Here is a 26,031-nt window from a genome sequence, read left to right as displayed (position 1 = left end):
GGCGGCGCCTGCGCAGCGGCCGGGGCCAGCGCTGCCGCCGCGGGGGGCGCTGCGGGGCCGGGCGCACCCCCGAGCCCGGCCGTGTCCGCGGCTCCCGGCTCCGCTTCTGGCCCGGGGCTGCTCGGCTGGGAGCTGCGTGTGCCTGGAAACACGGAAATGAGAGACACGGGGCCCGATGGGAAGAACTTGTGCTGTAACCTGCAGCGTCTTTGGTTGGGAATAACTGCGGAGAAGTGACGGGATGTTCTAGTCGGGGCATTCGTGAGAGCTCGTTGTGGTGTAATCGTGCGGGGACAAGTAAGGACACGGGCCCTTGTGAGTGGGCGCTTCCCACTGACGCGAGGAATCTGAGTTCCACGCACGCAGCCAGGGTGAGACCTGAAGGTCACCTGGCAGGTCCGGCCGCTTGTGCTCAGGGACATGCATGAGGAGCGGCAGGGGTGCTGAACAGCGGGAGGTTTGTAACCTCCCAGCTGCTGGACGAGCCTTCCAAGTGAGAGCGCTGAGCACTGAGAAAAGTCGACGTTAGGGCAGAGCTGTGGTTTGTAGTTTATGAAAGGATTTTTGTGACATGGTTGCCCAGCACAGTCAGGTTTCCCTGGAATACTGCGTTTGGCCAGAGCAATGTACTGTGCCGCTGGCTTGGCTGCAGCTCACAGTAATCGTCCCTTTACCGGAGACACACCCAGACCCTGCAAGAATCTCATTTTGTGGGCATTTAGGTCTGCCTTTAGGAAAACAGTACTATTGAGTAGAAAATTATATACAACTGAAGTATATTTATGAAAGGGGAGAAAACGTTAAGAGGAAATACTCCAGGGCGGATCTCTCGGAGCTGCAGGGCTGTGATTTAGCAATTCCCTCAGTTACTTAGGTAATACTTGTGTAGGAGGTGTGGCTGAGTCTGTTTGTCTGCAGTTAGCTGGAAGCTTTCTGCCTCAGCACAGAAACAACTTTTCCATTTCATACATGGAAAGAAGAACAGTAAATGAAAATAAAGGATATTAATGGGGTAACTTCTCTTGTAACAGATTATCATGAACCTCGTTCTTAAAGTTTTGATCAAAAAGAAAATTAGAAAGCCCACCTGGCATTCGCTGTGATCAAGTACAGGGAACAACATGTCGTTCAGTCAAATGAGACCTCGAACACCACAGGTGAGAGTTTTTGTACTTTTCCATAAAGATGTTTCAGGTTTCACAAGTAAAAATAAAAAATATTAAAATAAGTGACACTACACCATTTCTATGTGATCTGAAAGGGAAAAAATGCTTTTGACATAGTATATATTGAAAGTATTATTTTCCGGTTTATATTTAGTAACTCCACAATTGCAGGAATATTTAATGTAGCTTATTTGCATGGCTTCTAGTTGTAGGGAAGTGTACCATTCTTGTTAATACCATCTGATTTTCACTGAAAATATCAAGACACAGACATTAACAGTCCCACAACCACCACAGGTTTGAACACCATCTAAGCGAACCTTGCTCAGGGCAGGCTTAGTTATTTTTGTTGCAGACATTACCAGGAGCATTTCTGTGCTTCCAAGGTAGCTGGTATTATTAACAACTGTCAGAAATATATATATATATTTTTCCCTTTTTGGCAAGGTCAGGCTGCGGTGCTGTTTGGATCAAGTTTTCAGGGCTTTGCACTTTTTATGAGATGAACAAAGGCAGGATTTCAGGTGAAGTATTCTTGTAGCCATGACACACTCTAGAGTATCAACTGGTTTTGGTAAGCTCTGTCCATTCTGTCACAGTGACATACCGCAGTAGCACGGGCTCTCTTTTATTTTCATTGTTGAGCTTGTTCTAATGTGGCTTAGTTTGATGCTCTCAGCTGGCATTCAATCATAAATTGCTCAACTCATCACTGTTCTCACTATCTAGTCATCATTGTCAGATAGAGCCTCACTCTTTTAGTGTGTGTGCTAACGTCAAAGGAACCATTCCTGACTCCAGAAACTGAAAGTCCACCTAAGCAAAACAAAATGTATAGGAAGAGGGTTGTAATATATCTACAGTTATGATCATCTGTTCTTAATTTAGGTGGTGGAGCTCCATGTTTTTTATGTCCCGGAAGAAGTGTGGAACTTCCAGCTGAATACAGTTCCTGTAGCTCTTAGTTGCAAATTCATCTCAGCTGGATTTATAAGGTGAGTATAGTCTTAGGCTTCATGTACATGGTAGCTTCTTTATGTTGTCAATCATTTAGTCCAGCTGTTGCTCTATAGAGCACAACTACATCTCTTGGAAGAGACTTGTTCTCTAATAATTTCTGGAGGTTAAGTGGTGCGCCTGTCTAGCGTTACGTCTGCTCAGACTGTATCAGGCTTCGCTCCATCGCAGCCCTCGGTGTAGACCAGGGGTGTCAAACTCATTTTAGGACTGTATCAACATTGTATCAATGTTTCGATTGTATCAATGTTGATACAGTCCTAAAATTACATTTGGCCCTTTGAAGGCAACCGCGAGGCTAATGTGGCCCCCGGTGAAAATGAGTTTGACACTCCTGGTGTAGACCACTGAAATGCACTTCCAGAGCAATGCTAGTATTTCTGCAGAATAATTGATGTTGTAAAATCACAGTCTTATATTCTTTCTGTCTCCTTGAGCCTGGTTATCAAAATCTTGAATTCTTTTTGGCAATGGGCTGGCTTCAAGGCAGAGTGGCTTGGTGAAGACAGGAAAGCCTGTCACTTCCCAGGAACAATCTGGGCTCTCTCAGTCCAAAGAAAGAGCTTAAGCCATGTTTCTCAAGGGGAAGCATTACAGCCCGTGCAAGCACCAGCATATCTTCTTTCTTCTTCAGTAGTATTTCTGAAAGGTTGTGCACAACACCATGTGCTATGTGTGCGCTCTCAAGTTGCTGTTTAGAGGACTTATTGAAAGAATACCCCAGTTCCCAGTCCCAGGTCCAAACCTGGTATAGAGAGTTGCAGTTTTAATGTTTCATAACTTTGAAAGTTTGTTTTATGTTCCTAAACACTTTACTTACAAAATCTGTGTGTATCTACTGTGGTAAGAAGTTGTAGAAAAATGAATAATGTAAATATGTGTGTTGAAACAGAGCTTTTACATGCACCTTGTCTGCTCCTATGCAGAACCTGTCAATTTAGCTTAAACTGCAGGGAGTGTGGGTTTTAATGAAATTAAATTTAGGCTTGTATTGGCTACTCAAGACAAGATACTGTGTAGCTGGAAAGATTGACAGCAGTCAGGTATGAGCATGTAGGGCAGAATGTGTTCATTCTCACAGCTTCCTTTATTGAAAGGGTGCTCAAAATCAGAGGAAATAACTGCATGTATCCATTTTCTTTGCTGTTCTTGTCTCTGGCAGAGGTGCTGGAGTAGTACCTTCAAATCATTTCATGTGACTGGACATCTGTCACTGCCCTCTGTTCTCTAGTGTAAATTTATTTCACTAAGGCTCAACTCCAAGACATCAACTTAAATTAGGATTCTCATTGATTTCAGTAGGTTTATATCTGTCTGGGTATTTGTTGCTTGGCAATGAGTCTTAAATAATTGCTAATTAATTATTCTGTGGGTTCTATGCAATGCTGCAGTACATTAGCATTAGCAATAACTGCACCCGGACAGTGTACCACTGTTTTCAAAAACAAAAACGTATTTTAAGAAGCTTCTTTTATTATAATCTGGAGAGGGAGCAGCAGCCTTGCTGGTACTAATGCTGTTTGGACATTGTCGATAGTGCTGTCCAGTCAGCTTGACAATCCTAGTACTGTCCGAGTCAGCTTAACAAAGGATTCCTGGTACAGGCCACTTCCATTAATCATGAAATGAGGGGAAAATATTAAGTGTGTAATTGTCTATGGCCCTGATTTCTTCTTCCCATGAACTTGATTTCTCAGCCTCTGTGATCTTTTATTTATTCCTCATTCCTCACCACAGAAGCCATACTTTTGTTACTTCTAGATGAGATGGCTGCAATGAACTCTAGTTTGCATTACTTTTAAAGGAACACCCTGAAGCAAATGACTCGGATGTGACTAGTTTTCTGCTAGCCAGTGGCAGCAAATAAGAAATATGTTATTATATGTTCCTTGCAGCTGCACTGGAAAATAATTTTCAGATAAATTTCTGCCCTATATCTCAGGTTCAGTATACTTAGATAATTTTTGCCCATGATATGTTGTGGTTACTTAGATGTTTTCCCTGCTGTTCATAAATGTCTTAGATTTAGATTTCCTTGCTGGTTTGGATGGGCGTTATCAGTGAAGGATGTGCAGTGTTAGAATGACTTCTGAAAGAGCTTGCATTTATAGGGTTTCAGAAGAACATTCAAGGGATGTATCTTCTCTGAGACACCAGTTTGAAGAAATGATAGTAAGAGATATTTATATTATAGATCATCTCTGTTCTCACATTAAGACCTTGAATGGATGTGTATTGAATTATGTATCCACCTTTCACGTATTTCTTTATACATTTGAAATAAATGGCATTAGGGCTAATGTCTGCAGCAAGTGTGGGCAAAAATGGCTGTTGGAGAAATAAACAGGAGCTAAATGTAAAGGACCAAGCAGTGTGGCCTGGATGTGTCCACACTGCAGACTTCGGTCTCCTCTGCTGCACGCTTGTGCTCCACGGCAGATTTGTGATCTTGAGGAAGGTCCTCTAAGTCCAGAGTGTTTGAAGCAATGCAAGGGAAGCTTTGTAGCCCACTGAAGTACTGTTTTTATGAGATGAAACAGAGTGTTTTTACATACCTAGGGTGTAAAATGAAGGCATATAGGGCTGTTTGACAGTGCAAACAAACCCTGAGAGGTTAATGTTAAAGACCTGCCCAAGCTGAAGGGATGGCACGTTCTTGTCTACACTGTTTACTGAGAATGGCACGTGCTATCTCTCAAGCTATGTCTCTGCATTGCTCAAGAGTGATAGCTGCCTGGGCCAAAACCATGCTAGGTATTATACTAGCACTTAATCAGCATGGGTAATTAACAGTCTCAGGCCTGAATTTGTTCCCTGGTTTATTTTAGATGGCAGAATAGGAGCAATTAGAATTGCTTATGTTGTGCTGCAGAGCTTTATGTGCCTCTTGCACATTTGGTTTTATTCTAAGGAGATGCTTTTTAGTCTATAGTGATTTTTATACCAAGCTCATTACTTCAATATTTGCATGGCTTAAATGATGCAATTCATATTTGCATCAGCTCTCTCATCCTCAGCCTGTGGCGGAAATGTTCACACTGCAGTGTTCGGTTTTGATTTAAAATACATTTGCATGTAAACATGTCGACACCCAACTGTAAATTTGTGTCAGAGAAGACAAAAGTCAGAGGAATGTGCCTGCTACTTAAAGTGGGCAGTGATGACGACTCTTCTAGCCCTTAGTGCTTCAACAAGTATGTTCTACACGCCTGGATCAGCCCCACGAACTTTGTCACCTATATGGAAATGCATGACTGTAGTTTCCAACATTTTTATCATTCATCTGCAGATGAGCAAGAACATTCTGAAGGAGTCATTTTCAGATTTTAGCTGCTTGCATATTCTCCCTTTGTATGGGGTTCCTAAAATATGAACAGTGCCGCTAAATGTTATGACAGCCCTTGTAATACAGCCCACCGTACCGTGATACAATGTTCTGACTCTACCGCGTCAAGACTCTCTGGCCTATATATAATTAGGTTCAGTTCTAGGGCATAGTTCCCAATTTTGGTCATTCTGTCCATGCAAGCCAGCATGTATATAGCATTATCTTCCCCCTCTTACTAACTAGCCATCATTATTTGATCTTACAGATGTATTAATGAATAACAACATTCTAGGGTGTCTCCTCACATCACATTAAGAGTGCTACGGGAGAAGCTTGGAGAGTACCTGGGTGGAGCTGCCGTTGCAGATGAATTCAAATTTTTGAAATGCATTGGGAAAAAACTAGCAGTGGTAAGTTAATATTTTTTTTCTTTAGTGCTTTTGTGCTTTATAGTGTAAATCACACATTTTGTTCCTGCAGATTAGATAATATCCTGAGAAAATAGCAATAACTTTAAGACGACTGTTAACATTTTTTTTAAACATGCTGGAGCATAAGCTCTTGTCAGAGCACATCTACTTCCCCAAATACAAAGGCACAGCTGGACAGGTATATTAGGAACATCCATTAAACATTAGATGTAATTAGTTGCCACTCAGTGAAAAGATGCTAGTTTTGATAAGTCAGTGGATTAAATATGACAAATCTGGTTGCATTTAAAAAAAAATCCCCCTAGGGTCATTATTACCAGTACATGGTTGGGAATATGACACTTCAAGAATTTGCAATGGAACCTGAGTAAGGCAGAGTTCCTCTAATGGTTCCTGCTCTGACCTGCCCAAAAGCCTTTCAAAGATCAGTCTCTGGATAAAAACTTCTCTGGATGTACAATTGTCTTCCACTAATTAGTCCAGTAATACAGCCTGAGATTTATGTATTAAAAACCTGCATCTCTGAATCATAACTGTTCTTCACATTGACTCTCTATATATTTATATCTTGCAACCTATAGTTAAAGATTAAATACATTTGAAAATCAGTCCACCTGAAAGTTTGTTCTTGTAATACACAAAGATTCAAGTGATGTACATGAGTATAGGATACTTTTTTTCACATCTTATTTCACCTGTTTCTTACAGATTTGGAAATTATTTAGGAGGTGGAAATTTGGTGCCATTCTATATTTCATTTATAGTTGAGTTATCACTAAAATTACTCACACAGAAGACTAGAATAAATACTAAGTAATATGCAAAAAACAGGTGGCAAAACATTAAGAGAAACTTAAGGACTGTGACACAATCTAAATCTGAAAATGTGCAGATGTCTTTAAAGAATGCAGGTCTTTCTAACTGAACGATGATGAGTAAGATGGTGTCTTTTCTTCCCCACTGATAGTTCTGAGATAAATTGAGAAGTTTTCCAGCTTCCTTTACAATGTTAGGAAATTAATAAAATATTTTACTCTAATAGAGGATTAAAGATATTGATAGATACAAGTGAAGATTTTTAGCAACAAATTAAAGATATAATTTTAATTTGGGGTATTTGCTGTTGCTTGATGTTTAACTTGATAACAAAGTGTAAAGCAATAAAAAACTACCTGGTTTATTTGGTTTTTGGGGTCATGGTAACCTCATTGAATTACATCTCCATGATCAAATATTTGTTGAGTGCTTTTTTCTGCCCCCTAGTCTTCTGTTTCACAACAGTAGCAATGTCAGCAGTACAAAGAGCTGTACCCTACTTGCAAATAAGGGTTTTTTAATGAAAAATAAATATAAACAAAAATTGTTTTCATTTGCTCTTCCTTTTCTTGCATATCAAGTGTGTCTCTAACAGTGAATCAGTAGCATTGCCTGGCTGTTACTGAGAATGAAATTTGGTCCCACGATCAGTTAAATTTCATTATTCAAATGTAGGCTCAGATTTTTTTTCCCTATTGGAACACATATTTCAAATATACATTGGTTATCTTAGACTTTATATCTATATACGCACATTAAATATTTTGCAGTATTGTATCAGGTGAATAGAGACTATTATGTGAGACTCAGCATTTCTATTCAGACTCACCTAGAATCAACTTTTAGTAAAGAAAGTCGAAGATTTTCTTCTGCTATGACTGTTGGATCAGGTTCTTTGAACCACAAAAGAAGCTGCAAAGGATAAAAAAAACTATTCAGTAAATCGATGTACTCTGTGGGTCTGACCAAGATTTTAAAAACAAGACAAAATAAAGTTTCAGTACCATGTCAGAAAGTAGAATAGTAGTTTATGTTCCTTCTTCCCCATGAGGCCATTACAAAAGATAGTCCTGGTTATGAAAAAATGTAGTATGCAAAGATGATAGAATACAGAAATTAAGTGATATGTGACATTATTGATAAAAAAGTATTTTATTGGTTACGTTTCCATTCTTTATCTTTCAAGGTGAAAGCAAAGCAAGAAACAGAACTGGAACTGAAGTCATTTGCTCCTCCTTATGTATGTATTGAACAGCTTTTAAGGTATCATTTTCAGAAACTTTTTACATTGTACATTTCCTCTTTTGTCCTGTCTGATGAATATATTGCATATTTTAGGCGCTTTATCCTGAATTATATTTATTACCCGGAGAGGAATACTTTGAAGATGTTTATCCATTATCATCATCAACTCAACAAAGACATCACTATAATGCAAACGCTAATAGGTTTGGTCATGGATCAAGATTGCCCTGTCTTACCCAACAAAAACCTGAAAAAAGCAAACAGTTTTTAGAAAGCATACAAAGCAGTTCTCAGGTAGAATATCAGGAAGAGCAGAGTCCTGTGGAATGGGGCGAGAAAGAACCTGTTGCAGTTTTGCACACAAAACGCGAGCAAGATCATAACAGGATTCAAGAAAAACAGATACAGTTTAGAGAAAAAGGTAAGTTTAGTGAATGTAGTTAAGAAGGAGGAGAACAAATATTATTAACATTTACCATTTACATTACATTTACCATTTACAATATTAACATTTACGATAAAATAATATTTCTGTTTTCTAACATCCATTATTATGCAGATCAAAATGGCTCTCTCTTCACAGCAAGTAATTCAAATCCTGCAGATTGGGAGTCTGGAAAGAGTGATATGGTATTACAGAGCTCTCAGCAAAGCCGTCTCAGACAGGATCCAAAAGAGCATCCCGCTCCTAAGCAGAGTGACAAAGCCAAAGGAACCACTCTTACTCTTCATGTAAACCGCAGTGATGAGCAAGGACAGAATAACCAGACACCCAAAAATCACATTAAATATCGAAACGGTACAACTGTTCATTGTCATCTTCTTGCTAAAGCATGCGTTTTAGAAAATGAGCAGAGTAAAGCTAAGTCTAAAGGAATCTGTAGTTAAAGCTTAAATTGGAATATTGCTATCAGAACAGTATTGTAATTTGTTAAAAAATAGTATCTTTTGAAGAGCTGTAGTTCTACGTTGGATGAGTCTGGTTTTAGCGCTGTGTACTGATGTAGGGAAATGCTTTACTATAGCTGATATATTTGTCAAATCTTATTTATATGAAAAAGATTACTGAGCAGCCACTGTAAAGATTGAAGTATAGCGATCCCAAAATTCAACAGCAATTTTAAATGAAAAAAATTCTTGTTATCAGTATATCAGGGAAAGCATTTAGTACTTCAACTTTCATTGCCACCTTCTCCATGGCTACATTACCACTGAAGAGGAAGTGTTTCCTCCCCTCCCTTCCATATAATGTTTATTTATAGCCTATTGAACAGTGGCGTTCCTAAAACTGAGAAGTGAGAGAACTCTGAGCTGACTACAGTGAAAATAGTACAAAAGCATGGACAGGTTTAGAACGCACATAAACTAGATAACGGTTCTATGCCAAAGTAGAAAATGTTGTTTGGAAGAGATCTGTCAAATACTGCTCCCTTTAAAATGGGATGTCCTATGGATATTGAGGACCATTAAGTCCCTGTACGGTTATATAATGTTCTTAATATTCCTCAATTTTAAGTGATTACCAAGGAAGAAATGACTGACACATTTAAATGAGTTTTGAATGACTACTGCTATATTAGCATCAAAATTATAACATAAAGTGATTTTGAGGAAATACTTTTGAAAGACAAGTCTTAATATTTGGTTAGAATTTTACAGTTAATGTAAAAATAATGACCTTTATTCTATTGCAAATTTTTAATGAGGCAATAGTCAATTTTTCATAGGTATGGGCACCTTACGGATTTCCATTCGAATGATTTTCTGGATATCCAGCACTTTGAATAAGAAAACAAAAATTTGCACATTGTATTCCTTGAAATGTGTCTGGAGAGTGTATTAGAAAAGGCTTTCATGGATGATTTCTCAGTCATTTCAGTTTCCAATGATAATCTGTAAAAGATAGCTTTGTCCCTCAATCAGCATATTAACTGATATTAAGTATGAGACCAATTAATATACAAATATAAATATGTAAATATATAACTGAAAAGTTTTCCATAACTTTATTTTGATTGATGGAGGATGTAGAATTTTGTAGTAGTAAAGGCAAAGGTAAAGTCTGTCAGCAATTTTCTTCTGAAATATTAATTGTGTATATTTTAAAGCAGATAACATTTATTCATTAACATTTAAACACAAAACATTTTGGTCTCCCTTTCCTTGCTAGCTCCAGTTTGTAGGGGATCTTCGGTCTCTGAAAGGCAGAAGGTGTTAGATACAGAATTAATTTAGGGAAGATGAATTAACTGTTTTCCTTATCTGTGATAATGTTTCTTGTACTAGTGACCAGAATTAGTTAGACACACATTTTCAAAACACAATAGGTTTTTTGGGTGGGTGGTTGGTTGGCTGGTTGGTTGGGTTTTGTTTGTTTGTTTGTTTCTGTATTTATTTCCTTTGTTATTCACACAACATTTCCAAACCCCAGAGATAATACTTATTGGGTGGATTCACTGAATTTCCAATACAGGTTGGAAAGTCCAGGCACTGACAGTCAAAACAGCTTGAATTTTGTGAGTATAATCTATAGATTTTCACCATCGCTATCCTGTCACAGAACTAATGAACATGGAAAATAGTGACCACCAAAAAGATACCAAACTAAGAAGAGGCAGAACAGAGGATGCTGGCATTCTTAAAATAACGGAAGACCAAACCACAGAATATGTATACAAAAAACAAAGGTTAGTACATAATGATTCTGCTAAAATAATGGATAATATTAATTCATAGCTAGAAACTTGTTTTATAGACTTCAAACAAAAGAAAGAAAATGGGGGAAAAATTATTACATGAATTTCACTTATTTGGTGTTATCTCTAGCTTGCAGCAATACAGAACTAGCAAGTGTATAGCTGATCCTGGTGAAAAGCTGGATAATCAGGTGTGTTTTTCAAGGTAACATATTCTGAGTAATCTGGAGCAATAAACATAGTCCTCCATCTAGAAACGGTCTAATATTATAAGACATGTAACCTGTTAGAAATATGAAATACTCAAATGTGGGTTTGAGAGTAACTGAGAAAAGATAATTCATGCACTTCTACTCTGCAGATTTGCTAATGAAAAATCAACTATATTTCTAAACAATGAAATAATCCGGTTATACCTCTGCTGATAATTTAACAGGAACTACATACACAATACCTATCTCAGTCTTATTAATGTTAGCTGAATTTCTTTCACAGTTTCTTAGCAGTAACATTTTATTGTTTTATCAGTGACATTTTTATAGTTTCATGTTTCCTATGGGAAAAATTTGTCTTCTCTGAAGCCAAGCAAAACTCTAGATAAAAATTATAAAATTATTTAAAACATATGTATGATATAGTCATAGTATCAGAATAAGAACATATTTAGGAAGGCTCAGCACCCACATACAGCGTAATAGCTGTCACTATTAGTTGTTGCCTGTGAGCTCTTGAGCAGAAGCGATTGTAGTGGAGTCTTTTGAAAATAATAATGAAATTGAAAATCTGCTGTTATAAATTTTAATTTAGAAATTGGTAGTCCAGACTTTGTAAGCAATGAGCCAGATGGTAGTTTTAAGTCCCATTATTCCTGGTCTTGCCTGGGAGTGTCGGCAACTTGTGGGGTTATGGGCATGGACAAGAACCATTAGCAACAGTCTATATTTTTTTTCTGTATTTTCTCTGCAATATAAGTGTTCAGTGTTCTGATTTAATTTGCAGAAGTCCAGCTGTTTGTAATTTACTAACCATTTACACTGGTAACAGAATTTAAAAGCTTGTATGCAGAATTCAAATTCTGCCCTCCCATTCACTCAGGCCACTTTCAGGGCATATGTCTAGGGTAACTATGCAAGATTATGAGTTATGTACTTATAATTGTGCTTTTCACTCTATAGGCAGATGAAAACAAGCAAAATCATCTTATTTGTCCAAAAGAATATATTTCACCTCCCAGTCCACCTTTTCTGTCGCTTTCTGTGGATCCAGCTCAAGTTCCTTCAATTCAGACAGCAAGTGAGTACATGATTCCAAGAAATTGCAGGGAAGTCAACATTTAATCAAACTGAATCATTAAGGAAGACACACTTTATGAAAGAATTTGTACATACATTTATTAACAGTATTGTTACAAATGTTATAATTGCATGGGCTGTTCATAAAGCATGGCAGGTTCCCAGTGTTAGAAAACTCAGTTATGGAATTGGGGATGGAAGGAGAAAAGGAGATCAGATGAAATGTTGCTGGCTCCAGTGAGAATGTAGCAAAGACAACCACTAGTGGTATTGCTGAGGATCCTCCACGGTGGTGGAGGAGGAGGATGGTGACAAGATAAGTGAAAGTCTGAGATAATATCCTACCTATGACCAGCTGGAGTGCAAGGCAAGGTTTTGCTACGGTTTATATTGTGAAGTATTTCGGGCAAGAAACAGTCTTTTGGAGGCTTTTTTGGCTTCCTGTGGCAAGAATTTTCAATGTATGCAGGGTGTATATATATATATATCTTGAATATATAGTTTTAGTGATACATTGTCTAGGCATATAAAAGGGTGTTTACTTGTTTGTGTATGTGTGTGAATGCCTAGATGCATGGTGGATTTCTCTTTCTTTTTCTAATGCACCAGCCATTTTGAAAAAAAGTTTCTACTGCCTGTTCTGACAGAGCTTTTGGCATGATTTATGATGAGTGCATTACAAAAAATCTTGATTGATCCTTCCTATTTACACTATCCAAATGCTTGCTAAATATAATTATAATATCTTTAGAAAACAAGATGTCAGAACAATTGCAAGAAATGAAGAAAGACAGAAGGCACATGGAAAAAACTAGAGAAGAACTGATCAAAAAGGTGAAAGGGCTACTGGAACAAAATAAGCTGAGGAGATACCATGGTACACTTTGAATTTATTTTGGAACTTGGAATGATTGAGAAGTGACACTGAAACCAGTGTGAATTTTTTTGTTTCCTTGTCAGCGAGCTTAATTACAGGGAGAACAGTTTGCTAACCCACAGCTGACATATTCTAAACCTGCCTTTAGCTGGTGTTCATAGCCTTTTACTGTGTTGATAGGGCTTCTAGTCAAATTACCAGCATAATACTTTGGTTCCTCCTGTCTGATGGTATTCGACTTATAGTATGGAAGTTACAAGCCTGTCATGAAAATCCTGACAAACTGCATTTTTTTAACGAGGTGAAATCCCACACAAGTTTTCTTTGTAAAATTGTTTTCAAGTTTGCACTTAAACTATTGTCCTTAAGCCACGTTCCAGTTGTATGGAGATGAGGTTTAACCACTTTGATGTTTTGAGAGCATTCTCTTTGTACTTAGACACAGCTACATCACTAGGAGTCTCAACTGTTATTTATAGCTTTCTTGAAAGGAGAAGACAAGCCAGTTCTTCTATATGTTCTCTAAGGGCATCACTACTCTGCACTCTGCAACATGGTGAAGTTGTTTTTAAAAAAAAAAAAAGGGGGTTACTTGAAGCAGTGAGTCAGTGGTAGCATGGAGCTGCAAGGCAAGCTAATTTACTCTGCTGAGATAAGCCTTAAATGGCTCCTGCATTGTCTTGAATTATGCTGTCCAGTTAGGTAAAGATTATTTCATAAGGATTCAACCAGCTTCTGCAGGTTCATTAAGAAACATCTCTAGCTCTGAATTATTTTTATCAGACCTGTAGAGTTCCATAAGTAGGTGCATTTGCAAACGTGTTTCTTCACAAGATATGACGGGAAGAGCACATTCTGTAGGAACAGTGATCCAGCCTATATTTAATATCCTCCTAAGATGGCTGTGCTGACAGCCACTCTCAGTTACATACAGGAGAGTCCTCCAATAGCTGGGTTCTTTTTGGTAAGTTTCTGAGAAGCAGTTGTCTTGACTTCCTAAAATATGCCTTGAAAGAAGGAATCATTTAAGATGCTTTGCAGACTAGTGGACATATGTGGCTGTAAGACTGGGGCACCAGATGTGGGGGATTTATGTGCCAGCTGTTGATAGCACATTAACAACATAGGAGGAATCAAAGTCAAGCGTAAGTAGCTGTTTCCTGTAATCTTGGGAGTTCTGTATAAAATGAATCTGTTCAAAACCTCTGGCCCTGCAGAGCTCAAATTTTGCATAAATCTACAGTGCTAAATATTCTGCTACAGTAAAGCTGTGGACTTCAGGTTGTGGTGGCATGACAGAGCCTTTTGTTGCAGGTGATTGTGTGAAAATTCAGTTGTATTTATAGTGAATGTCATTGCAATGAAAATTTTTTTTCACTAATTGTGCGGGTTTTTTGGTTTTTGTGGTTTTGTTTTTGTTTTTAAGAAATCTACTGTCATATTTTAATGTGTGCATTGGCCAACTGAATCTTGTGAGATCAGTTGGCCATTACTGTCTTCAACAACCTTATGACCAGGTGAACAAGACCAAACAGTGTTACTGTTTTTCTGTGTAGTTCGTGAGGAATGGAAAAAGAAGTACTTTGAAACTAAGAAAGCTACAGTTTCACTGGAGGAGGCTTTAAACAAGCTGCGACAAGATGTAGAGCTTTACCACCAGAAATTACTCTTGCAATTGGAAGCCAGAGATAGCCGAAAACGACCAAACAATATGACAAACTCCAAGGTATGTGATTGTATTATTTAATCTCTTTTTTTGCACAGACTGTTTTATTTTTTTGTGTGTAAAATATAAAGTAACACATTAATCACCAACCAAAAACTTGTAAACTAGCTTTAACAGCCAAATATCCTTCAATGATCTGAGGTATAGAATTCCTTCAGCTCATTCCTCTCAAAAAGACTCAAGAAGTGCTTGAATCTAAGCATCTGATCATTTCTGCTTTGTGTTTGTAAAATACCTTTTTGTAACAAAATTCCCTTTTGTTCCATATGATGAATCAATTGTTTCATTCTATATTGTTCTCATCATCCCAGATTGCACATACAGAGGTAATGCATTCTAGTTTGGAGGATAAGAAATGTCTCTGAGGCTTTTGGGGGGGGGTGCGCTTGAACTATTGCACAGCTCTGAGTCTCATGTTATGTTGTTGATGTCAAATCATGGGAAGTTCAGAGAGGAATTAAAAAAAAAAAAAACCAAACATGAAAGAAAATAGGGAAACACCCTTCCCAATAGTTGTATCTGCTAATTTTCTAAATGTATTAATGGAAGCAAGTCTGTTCGTAAATCCGAAGCTAGACTAGGAAAAATAAATGTCCCTTTCTTGTATCTGAAAGGTGGGAGAGTGTATGTACAATCTAAGAGCATATATTAGAGAAAAATACGTATTATTTGAGCTATCTTAATATAAATATCTACAATATAAAAATATTAATAGTGTTGATATTACATTATATTACTAGCTATGTTCAGATATGTTGTTGCTCCTTTTGAGGGGATATCAGGTTTCTTTTTTTTTGGTCTCTGACTAGACACAAGGAGGCCTTATGTGAAGGATATGCACATGCGCACAGCTGTTATTAATTGGCTAACACACACAGAAGATAGGTAGGACTTAATGAGCTATTAGGCTAAGCAGCTGATGCTCTCCACCCCTGGTCAGCTACATGCTGGCCAGACAGTCATCAGTCTGGGGAACAGAATCTGCTGTTGCTGGTTTCCCCTCTACCATCAGCTTTGTCCTCACCGGTGGCTCAACCCAAGGACATGGAGATTCCTCAGTAGCACCCAGCCAGTCTGACAGCCCTGCCTGTTTTTTTCCTGCACGCCTGTGTCCTGTTCGTGCTTTCTCAGTGGTCTGAGCCAGGGCTACACAGCTGTGCGGTGTCAGAGCGGGGACTGGGACCCTCCTAGACAGGCTGCTACACCCCTGGGCAGGCAGAAGCTCTGAGATGAGAGGCTACAGATACTACTTAATGACCACTCCTACAGGCAACTTTATCGCATCATTTGCTTCAGCTGGCACTTTAATAGCATTTTTAAAGGCTTGGAACATCAACAGATTACCACACCCATCCCCACCCCTCAGTGTTACTGACTTCAAGGGACCAAGGCTCACTTACATGACCTGAGTATCAAAACCTGCAGTTTGAAAACATGAATTTCCGTTTTACAGGTTAATTCAAAGACAGGTCCAGCCACAGCTACTGCTGAAATGACGTGCTGTATAACCAGGAGTTTACCTGCACTAAACATGCCCTGAGTGTAGCAAGCTCATCAATGAATGTCCAGTGGTGGAGTGATGCTAAGCATGAGAGAAAAAAATACAATTTGAAGTATGCCTTTTTGTTATAAATGAAGAGTAGCCATACAAGATAATTGCAAACCACTGTCCTGTTACTCAGATTTGATCTGGATCTTAACTTCCCAAAGCAATAGGGAGTGGAAGAGGCTCCGGCTGAAGGGCCGGCAGCAGAAGGGAGCTGCCTTCTCTTGGCAAGCAAACTGCTTACAGAACAGAGCCAGCCCAGCAGACATCAAGGACTGGAAGAAAGCAGGGGAGTTGGACAGCGTTCAGAGGACCGTTTCTGAGTGGTGAAAGAACACTTAATCAGTGAAGAGATGCACTAATACTTCACTTAAAGTTTTCTTGTTCTTGTTTCATATAGAATTATAATATCATCCAGATTACTACAGTGCAACATGAACTTGATCAACTGAGGAGGAAGCTGGATGATACAAAAATGAAACTCGTAATAGAAATTAAGGTACTCTGTCTTTTAATTAAAAGAGTCAAAATGCTACTATGTATAAAAGCCACTTAGATCTTCCCAAACTTTAGATGATGTAAATATTTGCTAAACAGTTCTGGTTTTATGCCGTTAGTTTTATGGTGCTAGTTTTCATTGTAACTATCACTTGAGCCAAATTACTCCAGAACACCAGATTAATAGGTCATTTTGCCTGTGTGTTATTCAAGGAACTTAGATTTGCAAGGCACTATGTAAACTAAGCTTCACAAGGTCTTTCATAAAATTCCCATTTCATTCAAAAGGTAATTGAAGGAACATACTTCATGAGGCACTGATCAGCAGATGACCACAGCTAAGAAAAAAAACTGGTATAAAGAAAAAAAAAAAAAAAAGAGAATGGCTTTCTAAGCAGATGGCAGGTCTCTTCACCTGCTTTATTCCATACCAGTGCTGTCTATGGCTCCCTTTGGAAGGAAGGTGATGGTACAGGCCTGCACATTGGATAGCTTTTCAGCTCTGAATGCTTGAAATAGGAGTCCTCTACATCACAGAGATTGCCCATGCCCCTGTTCACTGGGCGATCTAGGGTGGATGTACTTGTTATGCCTCCTCCATGGTATAACAAGGAGTGGAAAGAACAATGAATTTCACAGTTGTCTCTTGAAAACACCAAGGTGAAGTACAGAAGAAAGTAGTGCTAGAACTAGGCTATTTAATTAGACATGTAAACTTTTAAAGATGAAAGATGTATCCTGTATTCATCCATCCTATATAAATTTCAATCTTAGTTATAAAACCTCTATGCATATCAACTCCAAAAACTTCCTTAAATTGCACTTTCTTAAATTACTGGTTCTTCTGCAGATGAGAAAGCAGGCAGCATCTGATTTACGAGCACTGAGAGCAGAACTGACACAGAAGAAGATTCATGCGGCTTTAATTCTCCAGTCTAGAAAATCAGGAATTTAAGAGCATGACATGACTTCAACATCTGTAAAGTCTACAGAAAGACTGTAATGTATAGACAACCTCAGAATTTCAGACCATTTGTTTATATGTTCTTGAAGTTATCTTCTAAAAAGATATCAACTCTACAAATGTTGTGGAATTCGTATACTAGGCTACTGCGGTACTGCAGCTCGCTTCTTAAATCTCACTCTTACTATAAGATTAGTCAGCTACTTAAACATAAAGCTTAACCTAATAACATGTCTCAAACGAAGCTAAGTTACTTTAAAAGAGCAAATTAGTTAATTGTGTAACAGCACATTGGCATGCTAGTATTCTTTCATTAACAAAATACCTACTAAGTAAATAAACCTATAATCTGTAACCTCCTGTTCTTATTTTGAGGCACACACATTAAATTTTTGGAAAATGATTAAAATATATCTTCTATAGAACTACCGCAACAGTAATCCTTTATTTAGCTATTTACTGGAGTATATTTTTGTAATTGTAAGTATGCCTATCTATAAATTACCAGTGTATTATTAGTATATTATTATGAAGTATGAACAAAATCTCAGATAACCTCATCTTATTTCATATCTAGCCGTTTTTGTTCCCTCTCTTCTTAGGAAAGCCACGTGGACATTAACCACCTTCTGTAGTTAGTGGAAGGGGCAAACTTTATCTTGGACAAGCTGTAGTGACGATCCTGGCCCAATTTACAGTATTGCATATTCTGTTTTTCTTTAAGTTCAAGCTCATGCCTGTGCTTAGATAATAATTCTCTGAAAGAGTAATCAGAAACCTCTTCTTGATAGTATAGTATTTTTTTTCTAGTTCTCCTGTTTTGCCTCCAGTACCAGATGTTATTACATGAACATTAACATGCTAGGAATTAATATCAGCCAAAAAGCTGACCAGGCTGTATTTATTACTGGAAGTAAAACACTCATGGGAAATCAGTAATATGATAAGGAAATTATGCAACTCTCAAAAGGACTGACTTCCAAATGTCTTGAGTCAAACCACCCATTATCCAATTTATTTTCTTCAAGATAGGATTTAACAAAGATTTTAATGCTAAAGTATTAAATTCATTACTAAAACCACAACCACTTTTGCTCAATTCAGGATTGAATCCTACATCCTGCGTTTCAGAATTGTGTCTTATTTAAGACACAAAAGGAGGCAACTATCTACTGGAAAATCTGAACCTAAATTAAAAAGGAAAAAAAAACCCAAACCCCATATCAACTCAGGATTATTGACTGCTACAAGAGAGTTTTGTTATAAAGTCATCCTGGCCTTCAGTTAGGATTTTGTAGGTCAGATCATCCACTCCAGAAGAGCTCTCAATTTTACAAATATCTATCTTACACTATTTTAGCATATGAATATAAATAATAATACGAATTCTGAAGTATCTCTATGTCAAATAAATTTATCAGTTTCTCCTAAAACCTACAGATCAGATCTCTATTGAAGAGCCCTCTGATTTTCTAAGGGAATTTCTTTCTTTATGGAAGAGCGGTCGGCTTCACCTTCTGCTTTCCACCCCGCATCGTATTGAACAGGCAGACACTCCTATGAAGTCTCCTCAGGAGCCACTGCGGTAGTGCTGCTATTCTATGATGTTTTCCCAGCAACCGTTTCACAAGGGAAAAAGACCAACCAACCAACCAAACCTGAAACTGAGTACATATATCTAATTAAATAGTTTAATTAATGGGGTCACTTAAGCAGGGCACAGTTGCACTTTAATCTGGTTGTGAAACATGTCTGAGCAGCAGAGAAGCGGTGTGGGCTGTAAGCTGTGGAACAAATAATGCATAAATAGACAATACTGTTTACCCACCTTAGTGAAGACAGCATTTTATTTAACAAAAAATATCCTGCAAAGACCAGTCAATCTTTCCATCACTACAGATACTTTAAAAAGTTACACATTTTCTCTAGGCAAATGATTTTATGAAAAATCTGAACTAGAAAGAAAATACAACCTCATATTATCTCAGAGGCAACACCACATAAAACCAAACAACAGGCTACTGAACAAATCCTAAAGTGTGTAGAAAAGTACATATGCGGTTCATTAAATAAGCTTCTGAGTTCCAGTTTTCAGGAAGTACAGAAATTTGAAATGGATGAAAACATCATCCAAGTCCTCTCCATAGTGATGTTCCCTCTTCCAGATAAGGTCCAAGATTTTTGGCTTTGGAAACTAAGGAATTTATGTGATATATAAACATGGTGAAACCAGACTTTATGGAATATTCCTTTTTAACAAGTCTGATAAAAATCTTAATGGCAACTACTTCAAGTTACATAATTTCTTCCGTCTATAAAACATTTTAATCTCTAAAAGGGTAACCAAGTACAAGCACAAGTTTCACCAGGTTGCATGTAAGCAACAATCCATCTCTCCAGTATTTTGTGTTTAACTTGATTCAAGAGTGACTGAGCTAAAATATAGGTTGGGGTGTGAAGTCAGAAAGCTGAGACTGCACCGTGCAGCCCCGGAATGAAAACTTGCTGCACCGACAGCCTTAGCAAAGGATCATTGTGAGACTGCCCCTGTAAATCTCCACTTGGACTTGTTACCAGACACACTCTGGCTTCAAGCTTTAACCAGCTTCTGCTAGTTGTGAAAAACAAAAATGATGAGCAGTTTTTTAAAGAAAATGCTGCTAAAGCAACACTGGAACTTTTTGAAGAATGAAAATATAGCTTTGCATACAAAACAATAAGATGAATTTGGCTAGTTCTCAAAGCTTTTGTATTCATGGCATATTTATATAAATTTAAAATCTATGATAGTATAAGCCATAATAAAAAATTTCTGATTTTCATCATTCTAAATCAAGGGTTCACATAGTTCTTACGGTGTCAGGGCTTGCCACATTGCTTCAGTTTGTTGTTCTGCTACCGCTTCCCCGGAATAGTCAAGACTATTTCCATTCCACATGCCAATGCCCCTTAAACCTCGATTTTTCACATATGCTGCTTTTAGAGAGATGCTGCGAGGGTCATCATACCATACTTGGTGGAAGTGACCAAGAGAATCCTAGAAAAACATTTAAACACTAGTGTCAGTATCTACCTATCTATGTAAACATGATACATTAAAGTGCATTGAGTTTTGATTACATCTTCTGTTGAATGCAGTGAAAAGTACAAATAAAACTGAGATATACAAGCTATGTAGATTTACAAAATTATATTTTCCTGATTTACAAATTATTTTTTACACTGGATAATTAAAAATTTTAAGTCAAATACTCGGCTAATTTTTTACTTGTAGAATCTATATTATAAAACATTGATACATTTTTACTGAAGTTAGATTAAAAGACTTAGCTAATTTGTATTTCAATAACTTTAAATATACAGCCAAAATACCGGATACATTATCTAACCTAACAGCTTAATTTAGTTAGAAACCTAGTGCTTTTTTCAGCAATAAACAGTTTTAGATGAGGTTATATAATTTTGTCAAAGTTATGTTGCTTTGACCTGGTCATTGCTTACAACACCTTTTAATCATCTACATGTGAAACTTAAAATTGTGTCTAAAGAAAGAAGGCAAAATGCATACACTATGTTGTCCATATAAGCACAATCATTCATGGACTCTTTCACTATGTCTGTGTGGAAACTAAATGCAGAAAAGAACATGCATGGAAGCCTCCGGGTTAGAAAAACTTCAGAGTATCTCAGAATCTGTTTTAGTTTAAATCAGTCACCAACACAAAAAAGTAACTATAACAGTGAAAGATGGAGGTGTATGACTTCTTTGTGCTAAACATGATACAATCTCTCCATAAAACTGCAAAGTAATAAAGATCTTCATTGCTCTTGTAGTCTTCAGTCACTGCACCCCTCTTTCAGACTAGAAATTCAAGGTACGGCAATCCAGCCATCCTTTACTAAGCACACACAAAAACAGAAGTAGAAAACACAAGTGGAAGAATCTAACCCTGAAAAAATTATGATCAAAGAACTATAGTTCATGAATATTTACTCCACAACATGGTGTCTTATAAAGAGACACTTACCTTGTATTCATAAAATGGAACCTTCTGTAGCTCATCCCACAGCACCCCTGACAGAGAACTGTTCACCTGCTTCATGATTGCTCCATAGGGCACCTGACGCCCGGCAGCATCACTGCAAGGAGCTCCACGGAAAGGTACTTCGGGAAGGTGACAAACATGATCCTGACAAAAAAGCAGAAGGCACGAGTTTCATGTTACATAGGTTAAGTGAACTCCAGAATAGCAGTACAGCCACAAACAAAGTAACAGAAGGTATTGGGGTCTCAAAAATCACAGATCTTCGAGTATCTGTGGCAGACACGCTATTTGTAGAGAGAAGCAAATTAAAACAGTCCAATTTTGTTTAGTCTCTAGTAATACAGGACTGGAGGGACATCATTCAACTTGTGCAGTTGCCTTATCTTTTCCACTTGTAATTCACTCTTACATTTTTGATGTTGTTTGAGACTCCATGAATTATCTGTAAACTTCTATACTTTAACAATCACAGGCTTGCTATGGTTTGTTGCACCTAGTCTTTAAGCAGTGAGCTTAGTGCCTGTGTTGAGAAGGCAGACATGAGTGTTGCAGTGCCTTTGGACATCACCTCTTGTCATACAGATAAGGCCTATAGCTCCTTAATCAAACACGGTGCTTGGGCATCATGGGGTTCATGTTGCCTAGGGAGAGAGAAAATGCCTTGTTTGGTAACACACTGCTCATCGTTATCAGCCAGGCAAAAGTCTCTGTCTTGTGTCCCAGCTTTGTGCTCTTATCCATCAGACCACGGTATTTCCTAATCCAAAAACAGGATCACCAAAATCTCGCTGGCTCTTTCCAAGTTAAAAATTAACAGTACAATTGCAAATGAATAATTTTAATCTGACCTTAGATAGGTTTTGGCAGACATAGTCATAGCCATACCAGGGGATGCCCATCACAAGCTTCTTAGGATCAATACCCATAGTAATGTACTCTTCATATCCTAGTTTTGAAGGAAACAGAAATTAAGATCCATTATTGCATTTTCCCATGCTTTTTATTCTTAGAACTAATCTAGAGCCAGAGCCAATATAGGACTTGCATGATCCCCAAACAGAGCCTAAGGCGCAAGGTCTTCTTTACCTCCCACCTGCATTCTCCTCAACTTGCTCTGTTCAGATCCCAGTAACTTCTCTAGTTGCTGACACTTGAAACCAGCTGCCCGTAGCAGTAGTTTACAAGGACGAGAGAAAGGTTTCGGGTTCTTTGCAAGCCTGGGCAGACACCATTGCTTTGGCTGTTGTTTGTCGTTCTAAAAGCATTATTCACAATCGTGAGGGCTAGACAATCACAAGTAAAAACACACAAGTGCCAAAGGTCTATCTGTAGTGTCATAAGGATCCAAGATACGTTTTTCGCTTTAGGACAACACATATTTGAGCACACCCAAAAGCCTTAACACAACCAAAAAACTCGTGCAAGAAGATGCAATCTTTTCCATCTATTCATTTGAACAAATGGAAATGTTCTGACTCCTAAGGAGGTGTTTTGTCCTTACCAACTAAAGTCTGCAGGTAAGGAGCATTGGCTTTTGCAATACAGTCTGTCCAGATCTGGCTCTGCTCATCATATGACATCACAAATAAGAAGTCACAGGCATCTGCAATCCCCGTGTAGTTGTAACACCTTTTATCTATGCATGCTGGAGACCAAGCCACATCAAATGTCACCTGAAAGAAAAACGCACAAGTTAGTATCATGTATGGCACTTAGGTGCTCTTGTTTAGTCTTTAAAAAAAAAGCTGTAACTCTTAAAGACAGTATTTCCCAAATGTTGCACAGTTTAACACTCTGATACTAATGAGCTATAGAAGCTGCTTAGCTGATAATTAATAACAAACAGTGAGTGCCCCTATTCAAAACACTAAAGAAATTAAAATAAAACACAAAACCCATCAAAAATAAGAAGCATGATGCAAATCCTTAAAACTTTAATGATGGGTTTACCAAAACATTGTCAAGCTTGTGCACCAGAAGGCTGTATTTGCCCCACTTTCAGAGGTTCATTAAGCCATACTAATAACTGCCAGTGCACACTTGGCAATAACACTGTATCTACAAATCTCAGTGAAACCCTTCTTCTAGTTAAATTCATACAGGTCAGAAAGAGTGGTTCTTATAACAGCGTATCATAACTAACATTCATAATTAACCATTCATAAGAATATTGTGCTTTATATCCGCATATTTTTTCATATTCATATGCTAAACCGCTTTCTCAAAACTCCTTGCATTTCATAAAGTTAAATTTAATGGTTGCGTTAAGAACATTATTATTACCTGTGATCCTGGAATTTCTCTGTGAAAAGTATCTGTAGTTTCTCTAACAAGCTCTGTTAATGCATAATACTCAGGGGAGGTTTCATTAACTTCTTGCTCTATATCTATATTAATTCCATCCATGTACTGTCTTTTTGCAAGGTCCACTTGCTGAGATATCCACGCTGCTCTTTTAGCAGGATCAACAATTTCCTTAAGAGGTACATCACCTAGATGAGAGGCCTTCAAAAGTTAACATACATTTGCACCACAGTAAGGAGAAAACTTTACTAAACCAACATAACCACAAAGTAAAAACTGCCCACACCCATATTGGTAAAATACAAGAGAGTTAAGCTTTTTCCCCAAGCATAATTTTGAGAACTCACCTCAGAAGAGCTTATCAATCTTCTTTGAGACAGCGATATTTAAAATTAGGTTCTTTTTCCTATCATGCTTATTTTTTTAGCCACTGTAACCTTCCTTTCTTGAAGTCAATTTACTGCCAGTATTTCCAGGGAACCAGATGGACCCTTCTCTGTTTTGATAAACATACCTTCATGTTTAACTTTTGTTATTTTCCATATTGTGGTCTTGGATTACGTTTTTGCTTCAACAGAGCCAAGATGGACTTTGTCTTTCTAATCAGCATTTCTTGAGTATTCATGTTTGAAAACTCAACCACTTCCTAATACAAAGGGATCGATTTAAGTGAAAAACACTAAAAATTACTTGCAGTCCCTTCCCTTACCCTGTCTTTTGAGTACTGTGCACAACATCCAGAACACAGACCCAAATCTGCTACAGGGTTTTCCTTTCCTCCCTTCCACCCTGTTTCACTGTAGCTGTGATGTTCCCTGTTACAGAACTTTCTATTTAGATGTCACTGGAATGGTTTTGCTACTACTCTAGCAGAAGCCACCACTGGTTTTCTTTTTAACACCCTGCATACCAGCATATGCAAAATGTCGGGTATTATAGTCCAGTGTGGATTATACTCTTATTAATTAATCCTCTGCATTCAAGTTAATGTGAAATGTCAAGGTATTACAGCCCTATGTACATTACGTTCTTACTCATGGGTCACGTAAACATCCACATTTTCACACTGTAACCAACCTTTCAGTACTATCCTGGAGCCTTTAGAGTGAGCATAGCACATCAGCTCGGGGTCGTACTTCCCGAAAGCTGCCACAGTTGTAATTTTTGACCAGTTATAGGATTTCCAGGCTTCTTTCCCCACATCGAACACGAAGACCTGGAAAAGGGGTAGAAAGCACCCTCATTAGCTCCTAACAGTTCTCAGCAGGGTAAGTATATTCCCCGTGCCTCTAGAAAAGTTACATGAGCCGCGCCTCTGGGCACCAGCCCGCACCCTCGCTGCTCTGCAATGCCGGCTGCACGGACGGCACCCCCGGCGCCGGGGCGCGGTTTCGGCAGCTGGTGCGACGCTGAGCCCCGCGGCGGGGACGGCGCTCTGCAAATCCACACCCACCGCAGCGCGGGCATTTCCTTCGAAATCACACGCGCCTGCGCTTTCAAAAGCCCGTTCGACTCCAATGCAGGCGGTTGAAAGAAGGCAGCGGCGCACGGCGTGTTCAGCGCGCTGCTCGCCGCCCGTCCCCTCCGCCGGCCGGCAGCGCCGCGCCGCTCTCGGGCCGCCCTCCCCAGCCCCGGGAGCCGGGGGACGCGCACCTCGAAGCCGCCGGTGCCCGTGACGGGGTGGCAGAGCTGCGGGTCCCGGCAGGGGCAGGCAGCGGCGGCGGGGCCGCCCAGCAGCTGCAGGAGCCCGAGCGGCAGCAGCCACCGGCCCCACGGCCGCCCCATGGCCGGTCGCCGCTTCCGCCCGGGGGCGGCGGCGCGGCGGGCGGGACGCGCTGGGTGCCGGCCCGGCCCCGCTGCTCCGCCCCGCAGCCCGCGGGGAGCGGCCCGGGAGGCGCCGCGGTGCCGCGGAGGGGCGCGGGGGTGAGCCCGGGGCGGTGTGCCGGACCGCGGTGGGTGTGCGGAGTCATCTTCGGGGAACCGCTGGTTCGGGGGGAAATGATGGTGACTGACCGCTTTTGTAGAGCAACCGTTTATTAACAGCTCAAGCCCAACGGTGGGTGTCCAGAATTATTTTCG

At 39.0% G+C, this 26,031-nt stretch overlaps 2 protein-coding genes across 5 annotated transcripts; one reads left to right on the top strand and one right to left on the bottom strand.

The window, feature by feature from the left end:
* Positions 1–58: 58 nt before the first annotated feature.
* SPATA1 (spermatogenesis associated 1) lies at positions 59–19,698 on the top strand. Of its 4 annotated transcripts, none has more exons than XM_065657070.1 (14): positions 59–297; positions 1,032–1,157; positions 2,055–2,161; positions 5,804–5,921; positions 7,945–7,998; positions 8,097–8,424; positions 8,587–8,802; positions 10,564–10,690; positions 10,830–10,890; positions 11,875–11,992; positions 12,743–12,868; positions 14,425–14,594; positions 16,541–16,639; positions 17,489–19,698. In XM_065657070.1, exons 2-14 carry the CDS (start codon positions 1,122–1,124, stop codon positions 17,591–17,593), a joined length of 1,665 nt encoding a protein of 554 aa, XP_065513142.1. In that variant the 5' UTR covers positions 59–297; positions 1,032–1,121; the 3' UTR covers positions 17,594–19,698. The 4 variants fall into 4 exon arrangements, with proteins under 4 accessions (XP_065513142.1, XP_065513139.1, XP_065513140.1 ...); XM_065657067.1 differs by having other exon boundaries at positions 8,563–8,802; XM_065657068.1 differs by having other exon boundaries at positions 59–371; positions 8,563–8,802.
* CTBS (chitobiase) lies at positions 19,215–25,922 on the bottom strand. Its single transcript, XM_065657072.1, is given in 8 exon segments — positions 19,215–20,639; positions 21,631–21,792; positions 22,497–22,594; positions 23,150–23,321; positions 23,932–24,140; positions 25,030–25,168; positions 25,606–25,878; positions 25,881–25,922. Coding segments are annotated over 8 exon segments (1,281 nt in total). The 3' UTR covers positions 19,215–20,453.
* Positions 25,923–26,031: the final 109 nt, after the last annotated feature.

The sequence above is a fragment of the Caloenas nicobarica genome, chromosome Z (genome assembly GCF_036013445.1).
Source record: "Caloenas nicobarica isolate bCalNic1 chromosome Z, bCalNic1.hap1, whole genome shotgun sequence".
NCBI classification, from domain to species: Eukaryota; Metazoa; Chordata; class Aves; order Columbiformes; family Columbidae; genus Caloenas; species Caloenas nicobarica.
Note: the sequence above shows the minus strand (reverse complement) of the source record. Positions and strands in the feature narration are given on the sequence as shown.

Excerpts from the sequence above, each read along its gene's own strand:
- SPATA1 (XM_065657067.1), top strand. The coding sequence starts at position 1,122 with ATGTCGTTCAGTCAAATGAGACCTCGAACACCACAG. Across the intron at positions 10,891-11,874 it reads GTGAAAAGCTGGATAATCAG|GCAGATGAAAACAAGCAAAA; the intron begins GTGTGTTTTTCA and ends TTCACTCTATAG. Across the intron at positions 14,595-16,540 it reads ACAATATGACAAACTCCAAG|AATTATAATATCATCCAGAT; the intron begins GTATGTGATTGT and ends TGTTTCATATAG.